The sequence below is a fragment of the Neomonachus schauinslandi genome, chromosome 13 (genome assembly GCF_002201575.2).
Source record: "Neomonachus schauinslandi chromosome 13, ASM220157v2, whole genome shotgun sequence".
NCBI classification, from domain to species: Eukaryota; Metazoa; Chordata; class Mammalia; order Carnivora; family Phocidae; genus Neomonachus; species Neomonachus schauinslandi.
In genome coordinates, this window is record NC_058415.1 from 66,545,507 (window position 1) to 66,563,112 (window position 17,606).

At 45.2% G+C, this 17,606-nt stretch overlaps 1 protein-coding gene across 1 annotated transcript in view; it reads right to left on the reverse strand.

Annotated features, from left to right (window-relative positions):
• Nucleotides 1–17,606, reverse strand: part of LOC110581396 (phospholipid-transporting ATPase ABCA1) — a 127,742-nt gene that overhangs the window by 11,642 nt on the left and 98,494 nt on the right. The window contains 13 exon segments of the mRNA XM_021691219.2: nucleotides 231–360; nucleotides 1,608–1,731; nucleotides 3,207–3,351; nucleotides 3,448–3,563; nucleotides 5,516–5,693; nucleotides 7,226–7,395; nucleotides 7,884–7,958; nucleotides 8,786–8,891; nucleotides 9,949–9,981; nucleotides 11,354–11,448; nucleotides 12,451–12,640; nucleotides 15,158–15,256; nucleotides 16,297–16,421. Coding sequence (XP_021546894.1) covers nucleotides 231–360; nucleotides 1,608–1,731; nucleotides 3,207–3,351; nucleotides 3,448–3,563; nucleotides 5,516–5,693; nucleotides 7,226–7,395; nucleotides 7,884–7,958; nucleotides 8,786–8,891; nucleotides 9,949–9,981; nucleotides 11,354–11,448; nucleotides 12,451–12,640; nucleotides 15,158–15,256; nucleotides 16,297–16,421 — 1,586 coding nt within the window.

Consider the following 17,606-nt stretch of genomic DNA (forward strand, 5'->3'; position numbering starts at 1 on the left):
TATTTCAAGGTATTTTTCAAGACAAAGATCCAATTTTTAAGGAAGTCCTTTAAATCTACTCTCCACAGTTTTTAGGATCAGCAGTGCTGTGGGCTAGAGAATGCCCACATTAGGAAAATTAGCTGGATCATCTTGAGTTGAATGCAATGCAACCACCACTGACCAGTGATTCCCCGTGTTCTTCTGTGACCCTCAACCAGATGCTCCATGAGTTCTGAGAAAAAGCTCACCTGGGCCTGATGAAGAATCTGTACTGGATGAGAACAGTGATGAGGAAGAATACCACCCCTTCCACGGCCATGGCGAAGAGGTTCCGTCCCACTAAGTCCCAAGACAGTGGCGAAACAAAACGGTTCTCCCCTGGTAGACACAATGCAGAGATCCAGTTAGAATGGAGGCACCAAAGACCATGGTCCTTCCTCAAATTCAGGCTCAAATTTACCTCTGTTCCTAGAAACACCAATGGTTATTGCCTATGACAAGGAGGAAAAATTAAGGAAGTGATTGATTTAGGGTAGGGTTTTGGGAAAATATATTGTGACTCATTATCAGTCAGAATTTCAGAATCAACATGTATTAGACCTATAATTTCATATCTTATGTTTCCTTTTTAAATGAGACATGCCGAAAATCCTTTTTAAAAAAGGTAAGCAATCCAGGGTAACTTCTAGGGTATTTTAGCAAACTGTAAGTTTCACTAAAGGAAGATTAGAGAGCACTTTAAAAAGATGCCTCTTGGGGTGCCTGGGTGGCTCAGTCGTTAAGCATCTGCCATCGGCTCAGGTCATGATCCCAGGGTCCTGGGATCGAGCCCCACAGCAGGCACCCTGCTCGGCGGGAAGCCTGCTTCTCCCTCTCCCACTCCCCCTGCTTGTGTTCCCTCTCTCGCTGTGTCTCTATCAAATAAATAAATAAAATCTTAAAAAAAAAAAAAAAAAAGATGCCTCTTTCAGTAGCATATAATATAACCTAGTGAACCAATTAAATCACCCGGCTTTATGGGAATATTCCTTACATTCCTTATGTATCTCCTTTGTACCTGCTAGATGGAAAAAAAAAAAAGTTCCTCTCCTATGTCTATTAAATAACATGGCCCATCTAGCTATATGAGCCAGTGGATAAAGAATAGTAATGTGGCTACAGGAGAAATATTTTTAAAGACTCTAAAGACAGAAAGAGCTGCAGTAAATTCCCTTTTTATAGACTGTGTAAAAGGCCCATGATTTTCCTCATCGTCAGAGCCAAAGTTTGCACCCTTCCTTCTGATTCTCTGGCCTGTATCCAATTCTCAAATTGTGCTTTGAGTTTTCCAGTGGCTAACAAATGCAACCAGTGGCATTATGCCCTGGATTCAGGATAAAGCCACTGTTTTTGTCCTTACCTCTAAACCTCCCCTCTCCTTTTTCTCAATGCTATCTGAGACACAGACGAATGTTCTATCCAAAGACCCATGCCACATCCAGATTCATTGTCATGAACCTTTTCTCAGTGGTGGGAAGTCCTATGCCCCGTCACCAGCCTCTTTCCAACCCCAAAGTCCGGAGAACTGAGGCTCACGAGAACGGCCATCTCCAGGCAAGCACCCTCGAGCCGCTGCTGTCACTCACCAAACCTTTCCAAGGCGTCAGCCATTGCCTGGTTTTTCACCATGTCAATGAGCCCCCGTCCCAGGCAAAAATGTGGGAAGATCAAGAATACGGACTTCAGGATATCATTGATGTTATTCAGCTTCTAAGAAAAATATAGTGAGAGAGAAACTGAATGTCATTTATGGTTTAGGCTAAAAATATATCAAGGTCTGCAATAACGGGAGAGAAGAAAAATGTGATTCCCCGAGGTCAAACTGAACCTTTGAATTCAGACACCAATAAGAGTGGTAGCCACAGTTGATGACATATAACATAATAAAATTTCCTCTTTAGAGGATTTGCAGTAATGCTATGAGTGTGGAGAACTATGAGCAAAGTTTAGAAACACGGTTATGTTTAATCAGAAGCAAATCCATAATAAAATACTGGCTTAGCATTTCAAAAGCAAATTGCTCATGTCTGGGTCCATATTTCAGCTTCAGGATTTTGTTGGCATTTTAACAATTCTTCTTGTGTACATCAAGCCAGTGGCCAAACATCCAACAGTTACGTTGCCGTGGGCTGAATGCCTTGTGCTAGGGCACAGGGTGGGCAAAGGTTAATAAATAGTCTCTACTCTGGAGGAAATGAGTGCATCATTGGAGAGGTGTTGTACAGGAGGCGTGAAGTGAGGGCTTTTGGGAGCACTGGGGACAGAGAGAGCACCTCCCATAGGGCAGGAAAGGAAGGCTTCACAGTTGAGCGCCGTCTTGAGGGGTTAGTGAGAGAAAGGAAGTCAGACCTACAGGAGAATGGAGGGTTTAAGGAACAACCAACTCAGATGAAGTTACAGAGCCTCGGGAAAGGGTGTGGCGGGATGCGGCCAGGAAGGGCCGTACAGCTCTGAAGGCCTTGCGTGCTAAGTTAAGGTGTCTGGACAAAGACAATGCCAACAGGAATGGGCAGAGACCCTTAAAAAGCCATGCAACTGGAAGAACTGACAAGGTAAACAGTGGAATGTGGGAAATAAGCAAAAGCAAAGTATATATGATGCCCATACTATGGTCAGCCGGGGTGACCGGGTGGGTGGTAGTGCCATCTAGTGTGACAGGAGTGGCAGGACAAGTACTAGGTCCTGAGGGAGAAGATGACGAGGACGGGTCAAGTCCGGGGTATCTGGAAATAACCCAAATGGAGCCACCCGCTAGGCAAGTGAAAACGTGAGACTAGAGTTCAAGGGAACAATCAGGGTCAAAGGCAAAGATCTGGGAGATAACAACGTCAGACACAGAGAGGGCAGTCAGTAAAAGCCTCGGGAATGAACAGCATCACACAGAGACGCATCTGAAGTGGAAAGCAAAGATGGCAGAGCACCGCATATTGGGAAGAGCAGCACCGAAAGAGAAAGGAGTACAAAAGAACCTGTCAATGGAAACCAAAGGGTTTGATCAATCAGAGAAATATAAGGAAAAGGAGGAGAAAGAGGTGCTACGCAAACCCAGAGAGGAGAGAATCTGAAGGACAGAGAGGTCTGCGGTGTCAGCACCACAGACAAGTGGTGTAGGATCATGATGTGGCGCGGTCCTCTGGCTCGCAGAGGCTCGTCCCTGCAGGAGGTGCTCTTCCTGCAGGACTCACATTGTTGGTAAAGAGCTCCAGCACAAAAGTGGCCACACTGCCGTTGATCCCAATGAAGAGGTTCACGCTGGTGAGGACCACGTAGGCTGTGCTGGGGATCTTGAACACGAAGGAGGCTGGGTACATGAGAGGTGTGATCGACCACCTGGTAAGGCACAAAGACAAATGTCCATTGGGTGTCCCCTGCCTTCCCTCGGACTCTGGGCACCATATGCCTTCCACCCCCCAAGAGGTGCCTTACCCGTACAACAGAAGTAGAAGGGCCAGCACAGGCAGGTTGGTAGAGGACACATAGGACTTCTGCTGGAAGCAGATGAAGATGATAATGACCAGCGTGGCAGGGACCACATAGTTGCACTAGAAGTGGAACGAGGAAATGGAGTTTACCCCTAAGTCAGAGACACAATACACCCCAAGTCTTCACCATCACAGGACAAGGAAGGGCAGATAAACAGAGCAGAGGATAACTTTGAATTAATGAAGCCACATAAAGTATTCACCAAAATACTGACAATACATTTTGACAAGCTTTTTACCCTGGCTGATTTTATAAACTGCATGCCCTTTCCATCTTTCCAACAGCTAAGCCAAGGTGTCACGCTCAGTAAACTTACTGAACGATGGATTCCCGGTCAGAGTAACTGTAATTTCACAGGCAGCAAATAAGCTTCCATGATTCTTCCTGGAGATGATTGTGTGTTTTATAATTAATGCTATATTATAGTCTGCCCAAGTTCAAGCTCACATCTATTTATAAGCGCTTACCTCATAACATCAATGTCAGAATTGTTTCATCACACTGAGAATAATTTTAAAGTCTGTCCTGACAGTGTATCAAGCCTTACAATGCAGATATAAAGGCTTGACTATAGGACAATTATGAGAATTCATAACTGGTAGAGCAAGGCACAGGCAGGGAGGTGAGAGTGGGCTTGTTGGCTGTTAAAAGAATTTGAGCTTCGGACCACAGGGCTCTGCCTCAGTCCCATCCTTCCCCATAGGTTTATCAACAATTTAGATGAAGACCTGCTTTTAGCAAATTTCAGAGTCTTGAAAGCAGGAAGTGACAGATAATACACAGGTAGCTAAGTGAGGTCTCTGAGTTCACAGACTTGATCTTTCATCTCTGAATCCCCTGTGCTTGCCACAGTCAGATACATCATGAGCACTCGGTACGTGTTTACGGAATGAAGTAATTACTGGGGCAAGATAAAAACAAAAACAAATGGATAGGAAACAAGATGCAGTGTAACAGGGATAAATATAAAGTTTATAAAGTTTCAAAAAGTCAACTGTATTCGTGTAGAAGGAAAGAGACCCCATTCACCAATCATTCTGGGAAATGGAAATTTCAGTTCGCTACCAAGTTGCTAACAAGACAGTGCTTCTTCTGCATGCAAAACCTGTGGGCTGAGTGATGAAGGTATGGGATAAAGATCAACTCTCTCTAGACTTGGAACCCTTCAGACCAGAGCCTGAAGGGTTAGTTCTGGGCTTGGCTTTTCCAAAGGAACATTAACAATGTGGAGCATGGCCACAGAAAGTCAACATATCACAAGGGTGACAAGTCTGAGAGGCTTGGTCTAATCAGCACAGACATCATCCTCACCATCATCACTCGCATTTGTATAGTGCTCTGGAGATTACAAAGTGTATTCTCATATATCATCTTATATGGGGAAGACTTGGGTTAAATGAAAGCTGTCTTCAAATACCCGAGGGGCTGTGCAGTGGGAGGAGGATTAAATTCATTCTGTGTGGCTTACAACTAATGGAAGTCAAGGGAGATATATTTCAACTCCACTTTACAAAAATTAGAACTTCAGAATTCTTTGAAGTCCTCCATATTGGTCTGAACAGAAGCAATCTGTTAGTGCTGGCACAAAACCGTATCTGAAATGGATGGATAGGCTTCTGGGTCAAATGTATAGAGTTTCCAAATGAAAGATGGATTTCCTACTGAGGCAAAGAACACCCTGCTTCTGGAGGTGAAAACCTACCAGACAGGGTAGAGGCACTGGAGTTCTAAGAGTCTTCCAGCTCGAAGTTACTTTGAAAAGTGGTCACTTAAGAAATTAGTGGTAGTGATGGTAGTGGTATTCATTGCAGTGTAGACAGATTTTCTCTGCGGTGTGAGATCAGCTCCGTATTTGATACCATATTTAGTGTCATGAGAGAATACAACAGCCTCTGCCTTTCCTTTTTCATTCACTTTGACTACCTAAAACACTTTTACAGGAGCCAGAGGCTCTTTCATCCAGTCCCCAGCCCTGACGATTTAGAAAGCGGCAGCAGACTGGGGTTCTTACCATATCCCACACGAAATTGGAAAGCCAGTAGATGACAGGCTTTACTCCACTGATGAACTGCAGGTGCTTTGCTTTGCTGACCCGCTCTTGGATCAGGAACACAACAAAGCTGGCCGGGACAAAGGACATCGCGAAGATGACACAGATGGACACAAGGACATCCACTGACGTGGTCATCCTGAAAAAGAAAGGCAGTGAGGATATGAGGGATCACCGATGCAGTTGAGAACTCAAGCAAGATACATGCATGCACGAGTGTGTGCACACACGCACGCATGCAAACACACACACACACGCACGCAAACACACACAGAGATCTGAGATGTGAGGCATAGCCCAGAGGGAAAAATCCATTGACCAAATGTATTTTATTCAGGGTTAAAGATGATTATTTTCAATTTAAAAAAACCCTGATAATTAAAATGCAAAACTGATTCCAATGAGGCAAAAAAGAATCCATTGCCATAATTAAATTATTTTTTAAAGATTTATTTATTTATTTACTTAGAGAGAGAGAGCATGAGCAGGGGGAGCGGCAGAGGGAGAGGGAGAGGGAGAAGCAGACTCCCTGCTGAACAGAGAGCCTGACATGGGACTTGATCCCAGGACCCTGGGATCATGACCTGAGCTGAAGGCAGACGCTTAACCAAATGAGCCAGCCCGGCGCCCGCCATAATGAAATTATTAAAGGAAGTCTGGCATTCACTTTGGCCTTCACTTTGGCCTTCTGTTCTTGACCCTTAAGAGCATTAAGTTGTAAATGTTCACACATATAGGTCTAGTGTACCTTGAAAATGAAATAAAGCAGAAGTATTAGTGTGAAACTATTCAAGTAAGTTAATTTCTGGCTGTAAATAAAAGTGAAAACAATAGTGTGTGCTTATCAATCTAACAAATAGCAAAAATTCTATCAGATTCTATTAAAGGAGAACAGTTATAAGCCCATTAAACAGGACGTAACAAACTATTTTTATATGTATTAATTTTATATAAACTTGGTATAAAGATCCTGTTGGTATATACTGATATTCTATATGAGCTAAGCAGAAATAGCTGTGCCACGCTCTGGACACAGGAAAGAATCTAACATGTGCTGAATATCAACAATGTGTTGAGTGCTGGACTTGGCAATTTACATGCATTGCCTCATTTAACACCATACATCTAGAAATTTAGAAACCAGAGTCAAACACAGATCTCTAGGATTCCAAAGGTTACGCACTTTAAACTGTGATATACTGGCTTCAACCTTCACTCACACACACACACACACACACACACACAAACACACGCGCACACACTTGATTCAGGAATTAAAAGGACAAGCTGATAAAAGCATGCTTCACCAAGTTTAGGAAACAGTGGTTTCAAAACTAATAAAACTGGTTTTCTATGAACGACTGTGTTAACCGTGAGTTAAATTATTTGAGGATTTTATTGACAATGTCACTTTATATAAATTCACTCAAGGTAATGGTTTTTGATCCATCGGAATCCTGGATCTTCTGCAGTTTAATCCCTGCCAGCCAGTTCATGAAGTGATCATTTTCTGCCCAGGACCCGAATTCACCCGGACCTACCATAATGTAACTGTATCCTCAGCCGGCACTCTTCAACCAGCTGCACGCTTCCCTCCCCTACTCCCCAGCTCCACCAACAGCCTCTCCTCTCCTCTCCTCACCCCACCCAGGCAGACTCAGCCATGCTTACAGAGCCACTTCCGAGAGCTGCTGCTTGGTGAGATTCAGAGGGTGATTGAAGGCAGTAATCCCATACTGGCTGGGGTTCTCTCCCTTCTGCAGGCTGGCCCGCAGAATGGCATTGTTGATGACGTTCAGGAAAGAGCTGATGGCATGCCAGCCCTTGTTGTTGAACCACACCTAAAAATAAAAGACACCAGGTACAAAGTGATGCTTCCAAATCCTGCTCCCGGGAGTAGGTGTGCATGCACATTTTCAAAATGCCAGTCGTACACCAAGATGAAACATTAGCGTCGGAGGACATGGTGAAGTCCTAACAGAGGCCAGGGTATGCGGAGCACTGACCGAACGGCCAGGCACCGCGCTGCCTACCTCGGATCTTTAACTCATTCAATCCTCACCACAGCTTTAAGGCGTGACTCCTGTCTTGGTTTCTTGGATTAGGAAACCGAGGCTTAAGACAGGTTAGGGAACTTGGTCAAGGTCACAGCGGTTCCCTCGGTATGTCTGGCGGTAAAGCCAATTCTCTTTACCACCACACTGTCTGGCCTCCATGGTAAAATCAGTAGTCTGCTCTTTTCTGTCATGAATACGCCTATCAACACTATGAGCTGAAAGTACTTAAGTATTATTGTTCATCAAGAATCTACTGGAACAGAGGGCCTCACCTTGACGTTATTTTTCGTGTCCAGTCCTGTCATGAACCTCCCCAAGCTGCTGAGAAATCGATCTGCAGAACTGTCCTGTGAACAACAGTAACCTGCCTCAGTTGGGATGATTCACAACGGAAGGGCAACAGGACAATCCTATGAAGGGCCACATCGTTACTGCCTTGTTCACCCGAGTGAGATATGAAACCACTGCAGGACTGGCGCCCGAGAAATAAGTGATGACCAGAAATCTAAAGCATTCATGTTGCCATAAACCACACGTTCTGAAAGAATCACAGGGACACCGTGTGACTTCAAGTCCCAAGATGCAGAGGTCTCGCTTAACCGGGTGGTGAGCATTCTTCAAAGCAGTCCCCTGGGTGTCCCCGAGACCCAGAACTACGTTCCATGGGCAGATGCGTCGGATATGTGGGGTCTGGGCTTCAAAAGCGGAGTTACAGACTCTAGGACTACTGTGGATGCCCATCATCCTGAAATCCATGCCATCGGAGCTCTCATTCTCATTTAAATAATGGGAAACCCAAAATACTGAGAAATGAAATGACAGCCTCCAAGGTCCTGCCACCAGCTTAAAGGAAATGATTCATTTCCTTTTTAACCAGTGATTGTTTCAGGTAAGTGGGTTTGAAGCCCAATTTATTTACTTCATGAAGTGAAGTTATTCTGAGAGCTTTTAAACCTCTGAATTTTTTTTTTTTGACCTATGTTTTCAGATATTAAATATCTGCTGAGTAGCTCAGTCTTGGCCGGCACAAGATCAGTAGATGCCAAAAATGGCTTTGGATTCAAAGTCTTCAAAACAGTAAGTGGCAAGGTGATTAAATGTACCTGCCAACCACTCCCACAGAGTGGCAACTCTGGGCCCATTTTTCTGACATGTCCTATGATGGATACCATACCTTGGCCAGCTTCAAGTGCTTCTTCACTTGCTTGATGGCATTATTAACTTCTTGACTTGAAGGAAGTGAATGAGAATTACTGGCACCCAGGGAAAACCCTCCATACCTAAAAGAACAGCCTAACATTAAAATATGGTATCATTCAGCAGCAGACGTCACATGAATGTGTGCAGGCTTCATGTAGGGGAATTGCTTATTCAAAGCAAGACCAAAGTTAGACTTGGAGAAAGCTGCATTTTGGCCTCCTCTGAGGACTTCTGGCAAGCTCTTAACTCTTATGGTTACTGCCCAAGGGGGAAGAAGCTGCACTGTGATTACACACAGCGTGAGATGGCTGAGACCCTGAAGAAAGAAGGGTCTTTCGCCTCACAGATGCTCCTCCTCCCACCCTGGTGGTCCCAGCCTGCACCTGCACGTGGGTCTCTGGGTGTCAAGGCAAGCAGACGGGGAGTTAGGGGAGGACAGTGACCAGAACAGCCTAGGGAGGGCTTAGAGACAGGCATGGCTCTTTCCTAGCATGAAGACCACTTTAGGGATCCCAGTCTGCATCTGCTCTGTGCCAAGTTCTGTGGTTGCTGGCCCTTGGGAAAAAGGCAAAGAGGAAAGGTGGGCAGCAGTGACAGAGCTAGGTTTTGGGGCAGCCATATAAGGCATCTCATTCTCTAGGAAGTACAAACTGGCTTCAAGTGTTTTTCATTCCTTTCTTCCCTAGTGCCACCTGGTTCCTTCAAAACCGAGAGAGATAAAGGAGTTCAAATACTGTGAAAATAGATAGCTTTGATGCCTCTTATTTCATCCAAGACCTTCTTGGTCTCATTATAAAGGCCTGAAAAATTGTCCCAGAGTCCCCAGGACCCCCTTGGGAATCTGATTTGGTGGGGAGGAAATGTAAATAGAATAAGGTATTTCCCTCACAACACTGTGCTTCCCGGTTAAATCCCTAGAGACCTCCAAGAAACTGCTGAATCTCCTCAAGGGGATCAGAAGGCCAAACATTTCAAAGGCATCTGAAGTGGGAGCTGAGCACTGAGCAGAAACATCAAGGGCAAAACAATCCCCACACCCCAACTTCCTGGGATCTGAGATACCGGGATCAAAGTCATCCTTCTGAACTACAGGAGTCCAGACAAAATACAAGCGAGCACAGAAAGAGATCAACTTACCTAAACTCATTCACCCAGATCTTGTTCTTTAAACTGTGGAAGCCAAAGAAAAAGAAACCAAAAATCAGTTCAAAAAAACATTGATCCTATTCCTGATAACACAAAAGAAGTTACTGTCTACCTGAGGAGACAAGCCAGGACAGAAAGAATCCCGTGATCAGGCTGCGGGGGCGGGGGGGGGGGTGTACCCATAGAAGGACACCCCAGTCACTAGGTCTTTCCTTCTCCCCATTTTAAAACCTTGTCATTTATAAGAAAATCATGCTTTGGATTAAACCACTTCAAAAACCACCTTATAGACAAAGATGTGACTGAACTAAAACTTTTTTTTTTTTTATTCTTTTTAAGTAAGTTCCACACCCAACATGAGGCTCAAACTCATGATTCTGAGATCAAGGGTCGCATGCTCTACAAACTGAGCCAGCCAGGTGCCCCAAAACTTACTGAATTCAAGGTAATATGTCAACTACAGAGGACATGGAAAGGTTATGCCTCTTTCTCGGAAACTCCACAGTAATTATCATTCAAGCATTTAAAGTCACTGAGAACACCTAACAGAAAAGCCCAACAAGCCAAAAGGACACCAGAACAAACATTTCCTGGGCATCAAGTATTCAACGCTGTGCCTCGATAGCCCTGGAAACTTTGGGGCTGTTCCAAGGCTCCACAGCCACGTCAGGCCACCTGGGCTCCATAATGCCACATAATGCCACATAATGCCACATAATGCTCCATAATGCCACATAATGCCACATTATCACACGTTCCATTCACGAGAGGCACTTTATATGAGAGGCACTTTATATATATCAGTGTCCTTCAATCTTCCTAACAAAATAATAACAGCAATGGTATGATCACATACTCTACAAAGACTTTTTAAAGGATAACTCGTTGCTCCTGGTAAAGCAGATGGTAAGTAGAATTCAAATTTGAATCGAGATTTTTTTATTGACATACAACTGACATAGAACACGATGTAAATTTAAGGTGTATAACAGTTTGATTTGATGTATTTAGGTATTATGATTACCATGATACCTCCATCATGTCCTAAAATCATCACCTCTTTTTTTTTGTGGCAAGCATATTTAAGATTTAGTTTCTTCACATCTTTGGAGTATGTAATATAGTACTGTTAACTATAATCATAATACTGTACATCTGATCTCCAGAATTTTTCTAATGCACAGCCCTGTGATTACACCAGGCAGCCTTACCTTGATGCTGACAACTTAAAGTTCATAATACTTATCTTTTCTAGGTTGGGAGAATACCCTAAACTTCCAAAAGCCAACATCAGGCCAAAATTTGGTATTTTTCCCCATCAGTGTGCTATTTTTAGACCTGTAATTCCCCTAATCAGGACTGAAAAAAGCAAGGGCCAAGTTTAGTAAATAATGACCTTTTGGCTATGATCTGCACATAGGTCTTCACCAGATAATCCGAAATGTTTCTTCCCGTCAGGTTCTGAAGGATGTCTGCAGTGTTCTGTTTTCTCTGTCATCACAGAAAAAAAACAAGCGCAAGTGTCTTTATGGGCCACAATTGAAACAGGAAAAAAAAAAAATCAAGGACTGCAGTGACACATGTCCCTTGAATGTGGATCACAGTGTGACCAGACCCTGCCCACAGGGCCCAGGTGCTGCCATCAGCCAAACACAGAGGCCTGGTCCTTTCTGCCCTCAGCATCGGCCGTTCACTTACGCCAAGCCAAGATGTCCCCAAGGAAATTATTCTGAACTACTGAACAATAGACAGTGGAACATGATTCTTTATAGTCAAAAGGTTTTTAGGGAGCAGTATCATTGACTATGCCCAGTGACTTCTTTGGTCCATTGGAGTTATACTGATGAATAGATTCACTGTTCTGTTAAAGAGAAGTAATCAGGACTTCTTCAAGTTCTCACACCCATTTACAACTGCTTGTCCTCACCCTGCAACCCAGATGCTGATAAAGCAACAGAGGGAGATCACAAGCAAGCCTCTTTCTGAAACTGTTCTCAGAAAAAAGGCTCAGAACTGCTCCCCACACGCACAGCCTCAGAGAATGTCAGAGTCTTAAGACCCGCAGAAGTTTTATGGGCCAGCCTCCCTAATTCAGAGGTGAGTGGCCTGTCTGAGGTCACCAGCTCATCCTTGGCAGAACCAGGGAGGGAGCCGGGCCTGTCACAGTATATTCCGTGACATGACCTCAGTGGGAGAAGCCAGACTGTGCCTTCCACGGCCCACTGATCCAGAGTGTTGTGATCTGGTTTTAACTCAAACAAGTAAGTAACCGAGGCTGACTTTGCAAAGTAGACAAACAAGCTAAGACATAGGAACTTGAAGACCAAGTCCCTTCCCCTCAAAACCCACAGGCCTTTCCCTATGATAAGAATTAAGATCAAGACTGAATCAGACAACCCCCTGACAGGAGAGGTCAGCCATTCCTTCTTCCCAAGCAGAAGCTCCCAGCCCCCCTGCACCGCCATCTGCTCAGTCACTCGGAGGGTGACTCACTTGTGGAGGAGGCAACCCCCCTGCCCCCAGGGGACACACGGGCAGCATCTTCTTGATTTTGTCACTGCTACACTGGCAGGTGGGTGAGGGGTTCTCCATCGTCCAGTTCCCATTTTGGAAGAGGTCCGTGATGGTCTGGGGAACGGGGGCGGTGGTCCACTCCTCCTCCCCCACCGAGCAGGGCATGTCTCTGCAAAGGGAGGGCAGCAAAGGCAGCATCACCCAAGAGGACCTGGCCTTTCCTGGCGCCTCAGGAGCACAGACCAATCAATAACAGCCACAAACATGCATCTATCCATCCCCTCACCATTTGTTTGATCTCCCCACAGACCTGTAAGCTGCAAACTCACTTTACAGTTAAGGATGAAGGAACACAAAGAGGCCCTAAATGCTCATACCAAACTCCAGTCAATCCAATCTGCCGGCATTTGGTCTCTTGCCCCTGTGTTCGCTCAGCGAATATTCACTGAGCATCTACTATGTGCCAGACACTGTTCTGCATATCTGAGAGTCTGGGGTGAACAAGACAAAGTCCCTGCCTTCTGGAGAGGAATTTGGCAATAAGCAAAGGTCACTTAGCCAAAAATAAAGCAAAATAAGAGGACATTGAATTGGGGGAAGAGGGACTACTGCCTTCTTCCAAGACAAACGATTAGAAAGGAGTCAGGAAAAGATCTGGGGAGAAAGAACACAACAAGCAAAGGCAATAGAAAGTGTAGGTACAAAGTCTCTCAGAAGAAGTGAACTTTCCATGTTTGAGGAACAGCAGGGGGACAGTGTGGCTGGAATGGGATGAGGTAGGGAGGAGAGTGATGGGAGTTGAGGGTGGAGGGAGGCAGGTGCCAGATGACTAGGGCCTGGGAAGGAGTCTGCATGTTATGCTCAATGTGCTGTAAATCTGGTGCAGGATGGCAAGATTCACTTTATGCTTTAAAATGAGCACAGAATTGGGGTTTGGAGGGGATGGGGTGAGGGTGCTCAGTACATGAAGAGCTAGGTTGTCTGCAAGCATCACAAGGCCTTGATGCCTGACTTGAGCTCTGAATCACTGTGGACCATCAACACAATGCTTGCCCTCGTGGGTCTTATCTTTTCCACCAGTAAAATAAAAGTACATAATGTCATGCTAAACAAGTCATTTCCAGCATCCCTTCCAGTTGCAAAATTCTACAATGCATAGCCACACTCTTTATGTTATTCTTGTACGTGCTAAAAATATCAAAGGAACAGATTTGTGGACTGCTCTCTAGTTCTCTCTAAAGCTCCGTGACTTGATGGAAAAGTCAAAGTAAGACATGGGGCTCACACTCCAAAACCTTCCCAAGATGATTGGCTGAGACAAAGCTCAGTGCCACAGTCAATGTCCCAGTCAAACTTCCCTCAGTTCTACTCCTTTTGGTAAAACCTAGAATGTGAATTTGGGAAAAGCTGCCAGAGTGGGGCCCCTCCGTCCCACCACCCCTCACACACACATGCAGCAGCGCTCTGCCCCAACACTGTGAATCCTCTGACGGCAGGGGCTGGACCTCTTTTGTCTCTGGAGGCTAGCCCTGAGCCCAGATCCAGCTCCCCCCACGTTGGCACTTCTCTGAGTCCACACCGCTCAGCGGGCGTATAATAAATCCACCTCATTTCATTCTTCTACCTCACCTACAAAACATGCAGGTTTGTCAAAAGTCTTGTGACTCTAGAGACGATGTCTCCATGTCCTTTTCCATAACGGTCATCTTGTTCTTTAGGAACGGACATTGGCTGCTAGGGCTTACCACCCATGAAGCAGTCAGTACCAGCAAATGCTTAGTAAATATTCAGCAGTAAGAGCTGGCAAGGACATGGTAGCTATCTGTCTAGAAATCTGCTCTGAAACCTTGCATGCCCAGGTACCAGGCTCACTGGTCTGTCACTTGCAAAGTTAGTATCTTCCATTTAAAACCTGGAATTCAAGTTAGTCCTTCTCCAATCTTCCTATGCCTTCCCACACTCTCCATAATTCCTCCGAGTCTGTGCTGTAACTGAGCCAGAACCTCATTCTACCTGAGCCTGGAACCTCGAACCTCCGTGGGTCATGGTTCGGTTCACTTGGAAACTCACCTCTCTTCATGGTCTTTATGCACAAAGACCTCCACACACACCTCCCCCCATGCCCACTTAGAGACACGTGGGTATTTCACTGCATTTATCCATACGCTACCTACTTCCTTAAAAAGGATTTTGAAGGGAAGTACAAAAATATGCAACTCCAAAAGAAGAAAAAGTCCATTTTTATACACAATAATATAGAACATCTTTTCAGGTTGGTAAAGTGAAGAAGCTGATAAGCCAAACTGCAAATTATATATAATGGCAGCCTATCTCTGCTTTTAGGTACAGGAGCTGGTAGAAAGGAAGAAGGGGAAAGCATTTGATCAGTACAAAGTGCTATTTGAATTAAATATTAATCTCTAAAGCAGTAAATAAATGTCTGCAGTGATTTTACTCCGCAGGATGATAGAAAACTCTCCTAGTCGGCTCTGTTTGTTCCTAGATTCTGGTTAGATTACTCTATCAGCTTTTTAAAAATAAAAAATGCTTCAAAGGACAAATGATACTAGTCGCAATGAGGGGCATCTATCACAGCTGATAAAGGTAATAGAGCAGACAACAAACCCGGGTGACAAGCATAAGACAACCCAGCTGTCAAGGGTCTCATAGCTCAAGGGGCACTTACGGGATTGGATTTCCTTCCATACAGCGGGTCCCGAAGCCGGGGTGTCTGGTGAGGGCATTCAAGAGTTCCTGGGTGCCCATGTCCTCAGGAGCATCATTACTGTGGGTACATGACAGCAGCCAGCTCAGCAATTCATTAAAACCAGGAATTGGGAGGTGGAATTGTTTTTCTAAACTGAACACTTCATTAGGCACTTCCGGTGTGCCAGGCGCTCATTATCAGAAATGAATAAAACACAAAACCTACCCAAAAGGAGCTGACACTGACTGCGTATTTGGGATCAAGGTAAGGGACAGCCCTCTGAGCTTGTGTAGGTTGTAATGAATGGGTGTGCGCACATGTACAAACAGCCACGCACATTTCTACACGTATTTTAATGTGCAGAAATTCATTAAGGATCGGTTTTTCAAAAATACTTTCACAGTTTTCCATGAAACCTGAACCAGACAGGAAAGAAGCATGGGGCTAGAGAAGGAAGAACCAATTCACGTACTTATGTATTTTTTGTTTTCGTTTCTTTTAAAGCTCCCCTTTTACATCACAGAGATGCTTCTCCCCATCTAAAGGTCTACAAATACTACAAGACTGAAGAAAACTTCTGTGGAAGGAAGTAGAGAAATTCCTTTGTGCTTTTGTTTGAAGCACTGGATTGTTACAGAGTAGCTGGCATCCGTGTCTAAAGAACACTCCTTGTATCTGTGATGTAATAAACACATGAAATGTACCGTGCAGACAAACAAGAACCTGGAGGTATGATGCTGTGCCCCTGTTCGGAAGCCCTGGGATGAAGCGACAAAATTAAGACACAGCTATGAAAAGCCCAAATACTATAGCTTCCTCATAGATGTTTTGCAAGGGCAGATTATTTACGTAAAACACAGATGCCTGTTCCTGATGACTGTAGGATAAAAAGAAAGGAGCTCAAAAGTGGGAACAGAGGACGGGTCTGTCAGTGGAGATTCAATTCCCTGCTGTTCTTTGCATACGATACTAGTCTGTGTCGGGGCTTTGGAACAGCTGATAAAATCCACTCCACTGCGTGATTCTCGAGTCCACCTGCCCTTGGCCCTCAGCAGCGTCAACACCCTCAGTCTGCCTGAGCTCTCTTCTCTCCAGAGGCACAGAAAGCAAACACGTACCTGACGAACGTGTACTGTTCGTTGTACATCCAGGGCTGAAGTTCCAGGCTGGGGTACTTGCCAAAGGGGGGCACGATCAAGCTGAACACCAGGGCAATGCAGACAAACACAGCTGGTAGGACGATCTGTAACCAGGGGACAGAGGGGGAAAAGGAAGTGGCAAAACAAGGCCAAGTGACAGAAAAAGGGGCCTGGGGCAAGCCCCTAAGAGTCCAGCCAGCCTCCCCAGCCCAGCCAGCACGCAAGTGAGCACCACGGGACCCAGAACAGAGCTCCACCAAGGCATTCATGGCAGGTGGGAAGCAGCAGATCCTGCCACCGAAACCTCTTCCCTCCAGGGCATTTCTGGAGGCTGGCAGCACAAGGCCAGAGGCTATGGACACCTCGCAGTGGCACGAAGCTCAAAACTTCACAGAGTAAATAGTGGTCACATGTCAGGGGGACTCAGAACCCTGGGTCCTGCTCTCTTCCCACCGAAGACCTGAGAAAGACCACGATGAGCCATGAGCCCAGCTCAGCTCAGAGAAAGGCCGAGAGAACAAGCCCTGCACCAGGAGCCAGAAGACCCGAAGCCTGGTTCTGTCTCTACTACAAGTGTACCCATGTGAAGTCACTCCCGCTGCGGCCTCTCACTTGTAATCTACAGACCAAGACTAAGTGACCCAGTCAGATCCCACCCTCTGAAAGGGGACAGCGTCTGCTGTCACCATGGGATGGCCTCAAAACGCGTCATCACCCAATTCCTTCTTTATGGGAAAATACTCTATAACAATCATCTCATTTCATTACCATTACAACTCTATCACCAATCAACGAACAAGGGAATTGAGCTCAGAAAGACTAAGTAACTTGCCCAAGGTCACACAGCCAATAAGTGGCAGAACCAGAATTCCAACCCAGGTCTGCATGCTCCAAATTCATACTCCCTGCATTACCCACAGAGTCTGCAGGGAAGAATCTCTGCAGACACTTTCTCTATACTTCTCGATTTTATACAGCGGGATAATTTTATCCCTCCCGACCAAGCCACTTAGCATGCAAACACTGACATGCAGGCAACAGTGTAAGGAGTCTTCTCTGTTTGCCCATTTTTTTCTGACCTCTCCGGCTACCTTTCTGTCAATTTGCAGTTAAACATCACTTTAGAGAAAAGTCATGTTTCCAAGAAGTTTATATGTCAAGTGCATCTCAGCTTATGAAAACTGAATTTGCCCCGCCAATTTTCCTAAACTCTGTCCTTGTTACGCTGTCCTCTACCATAAACCTCACACACACACACACACACACACACACACACACACACACACACA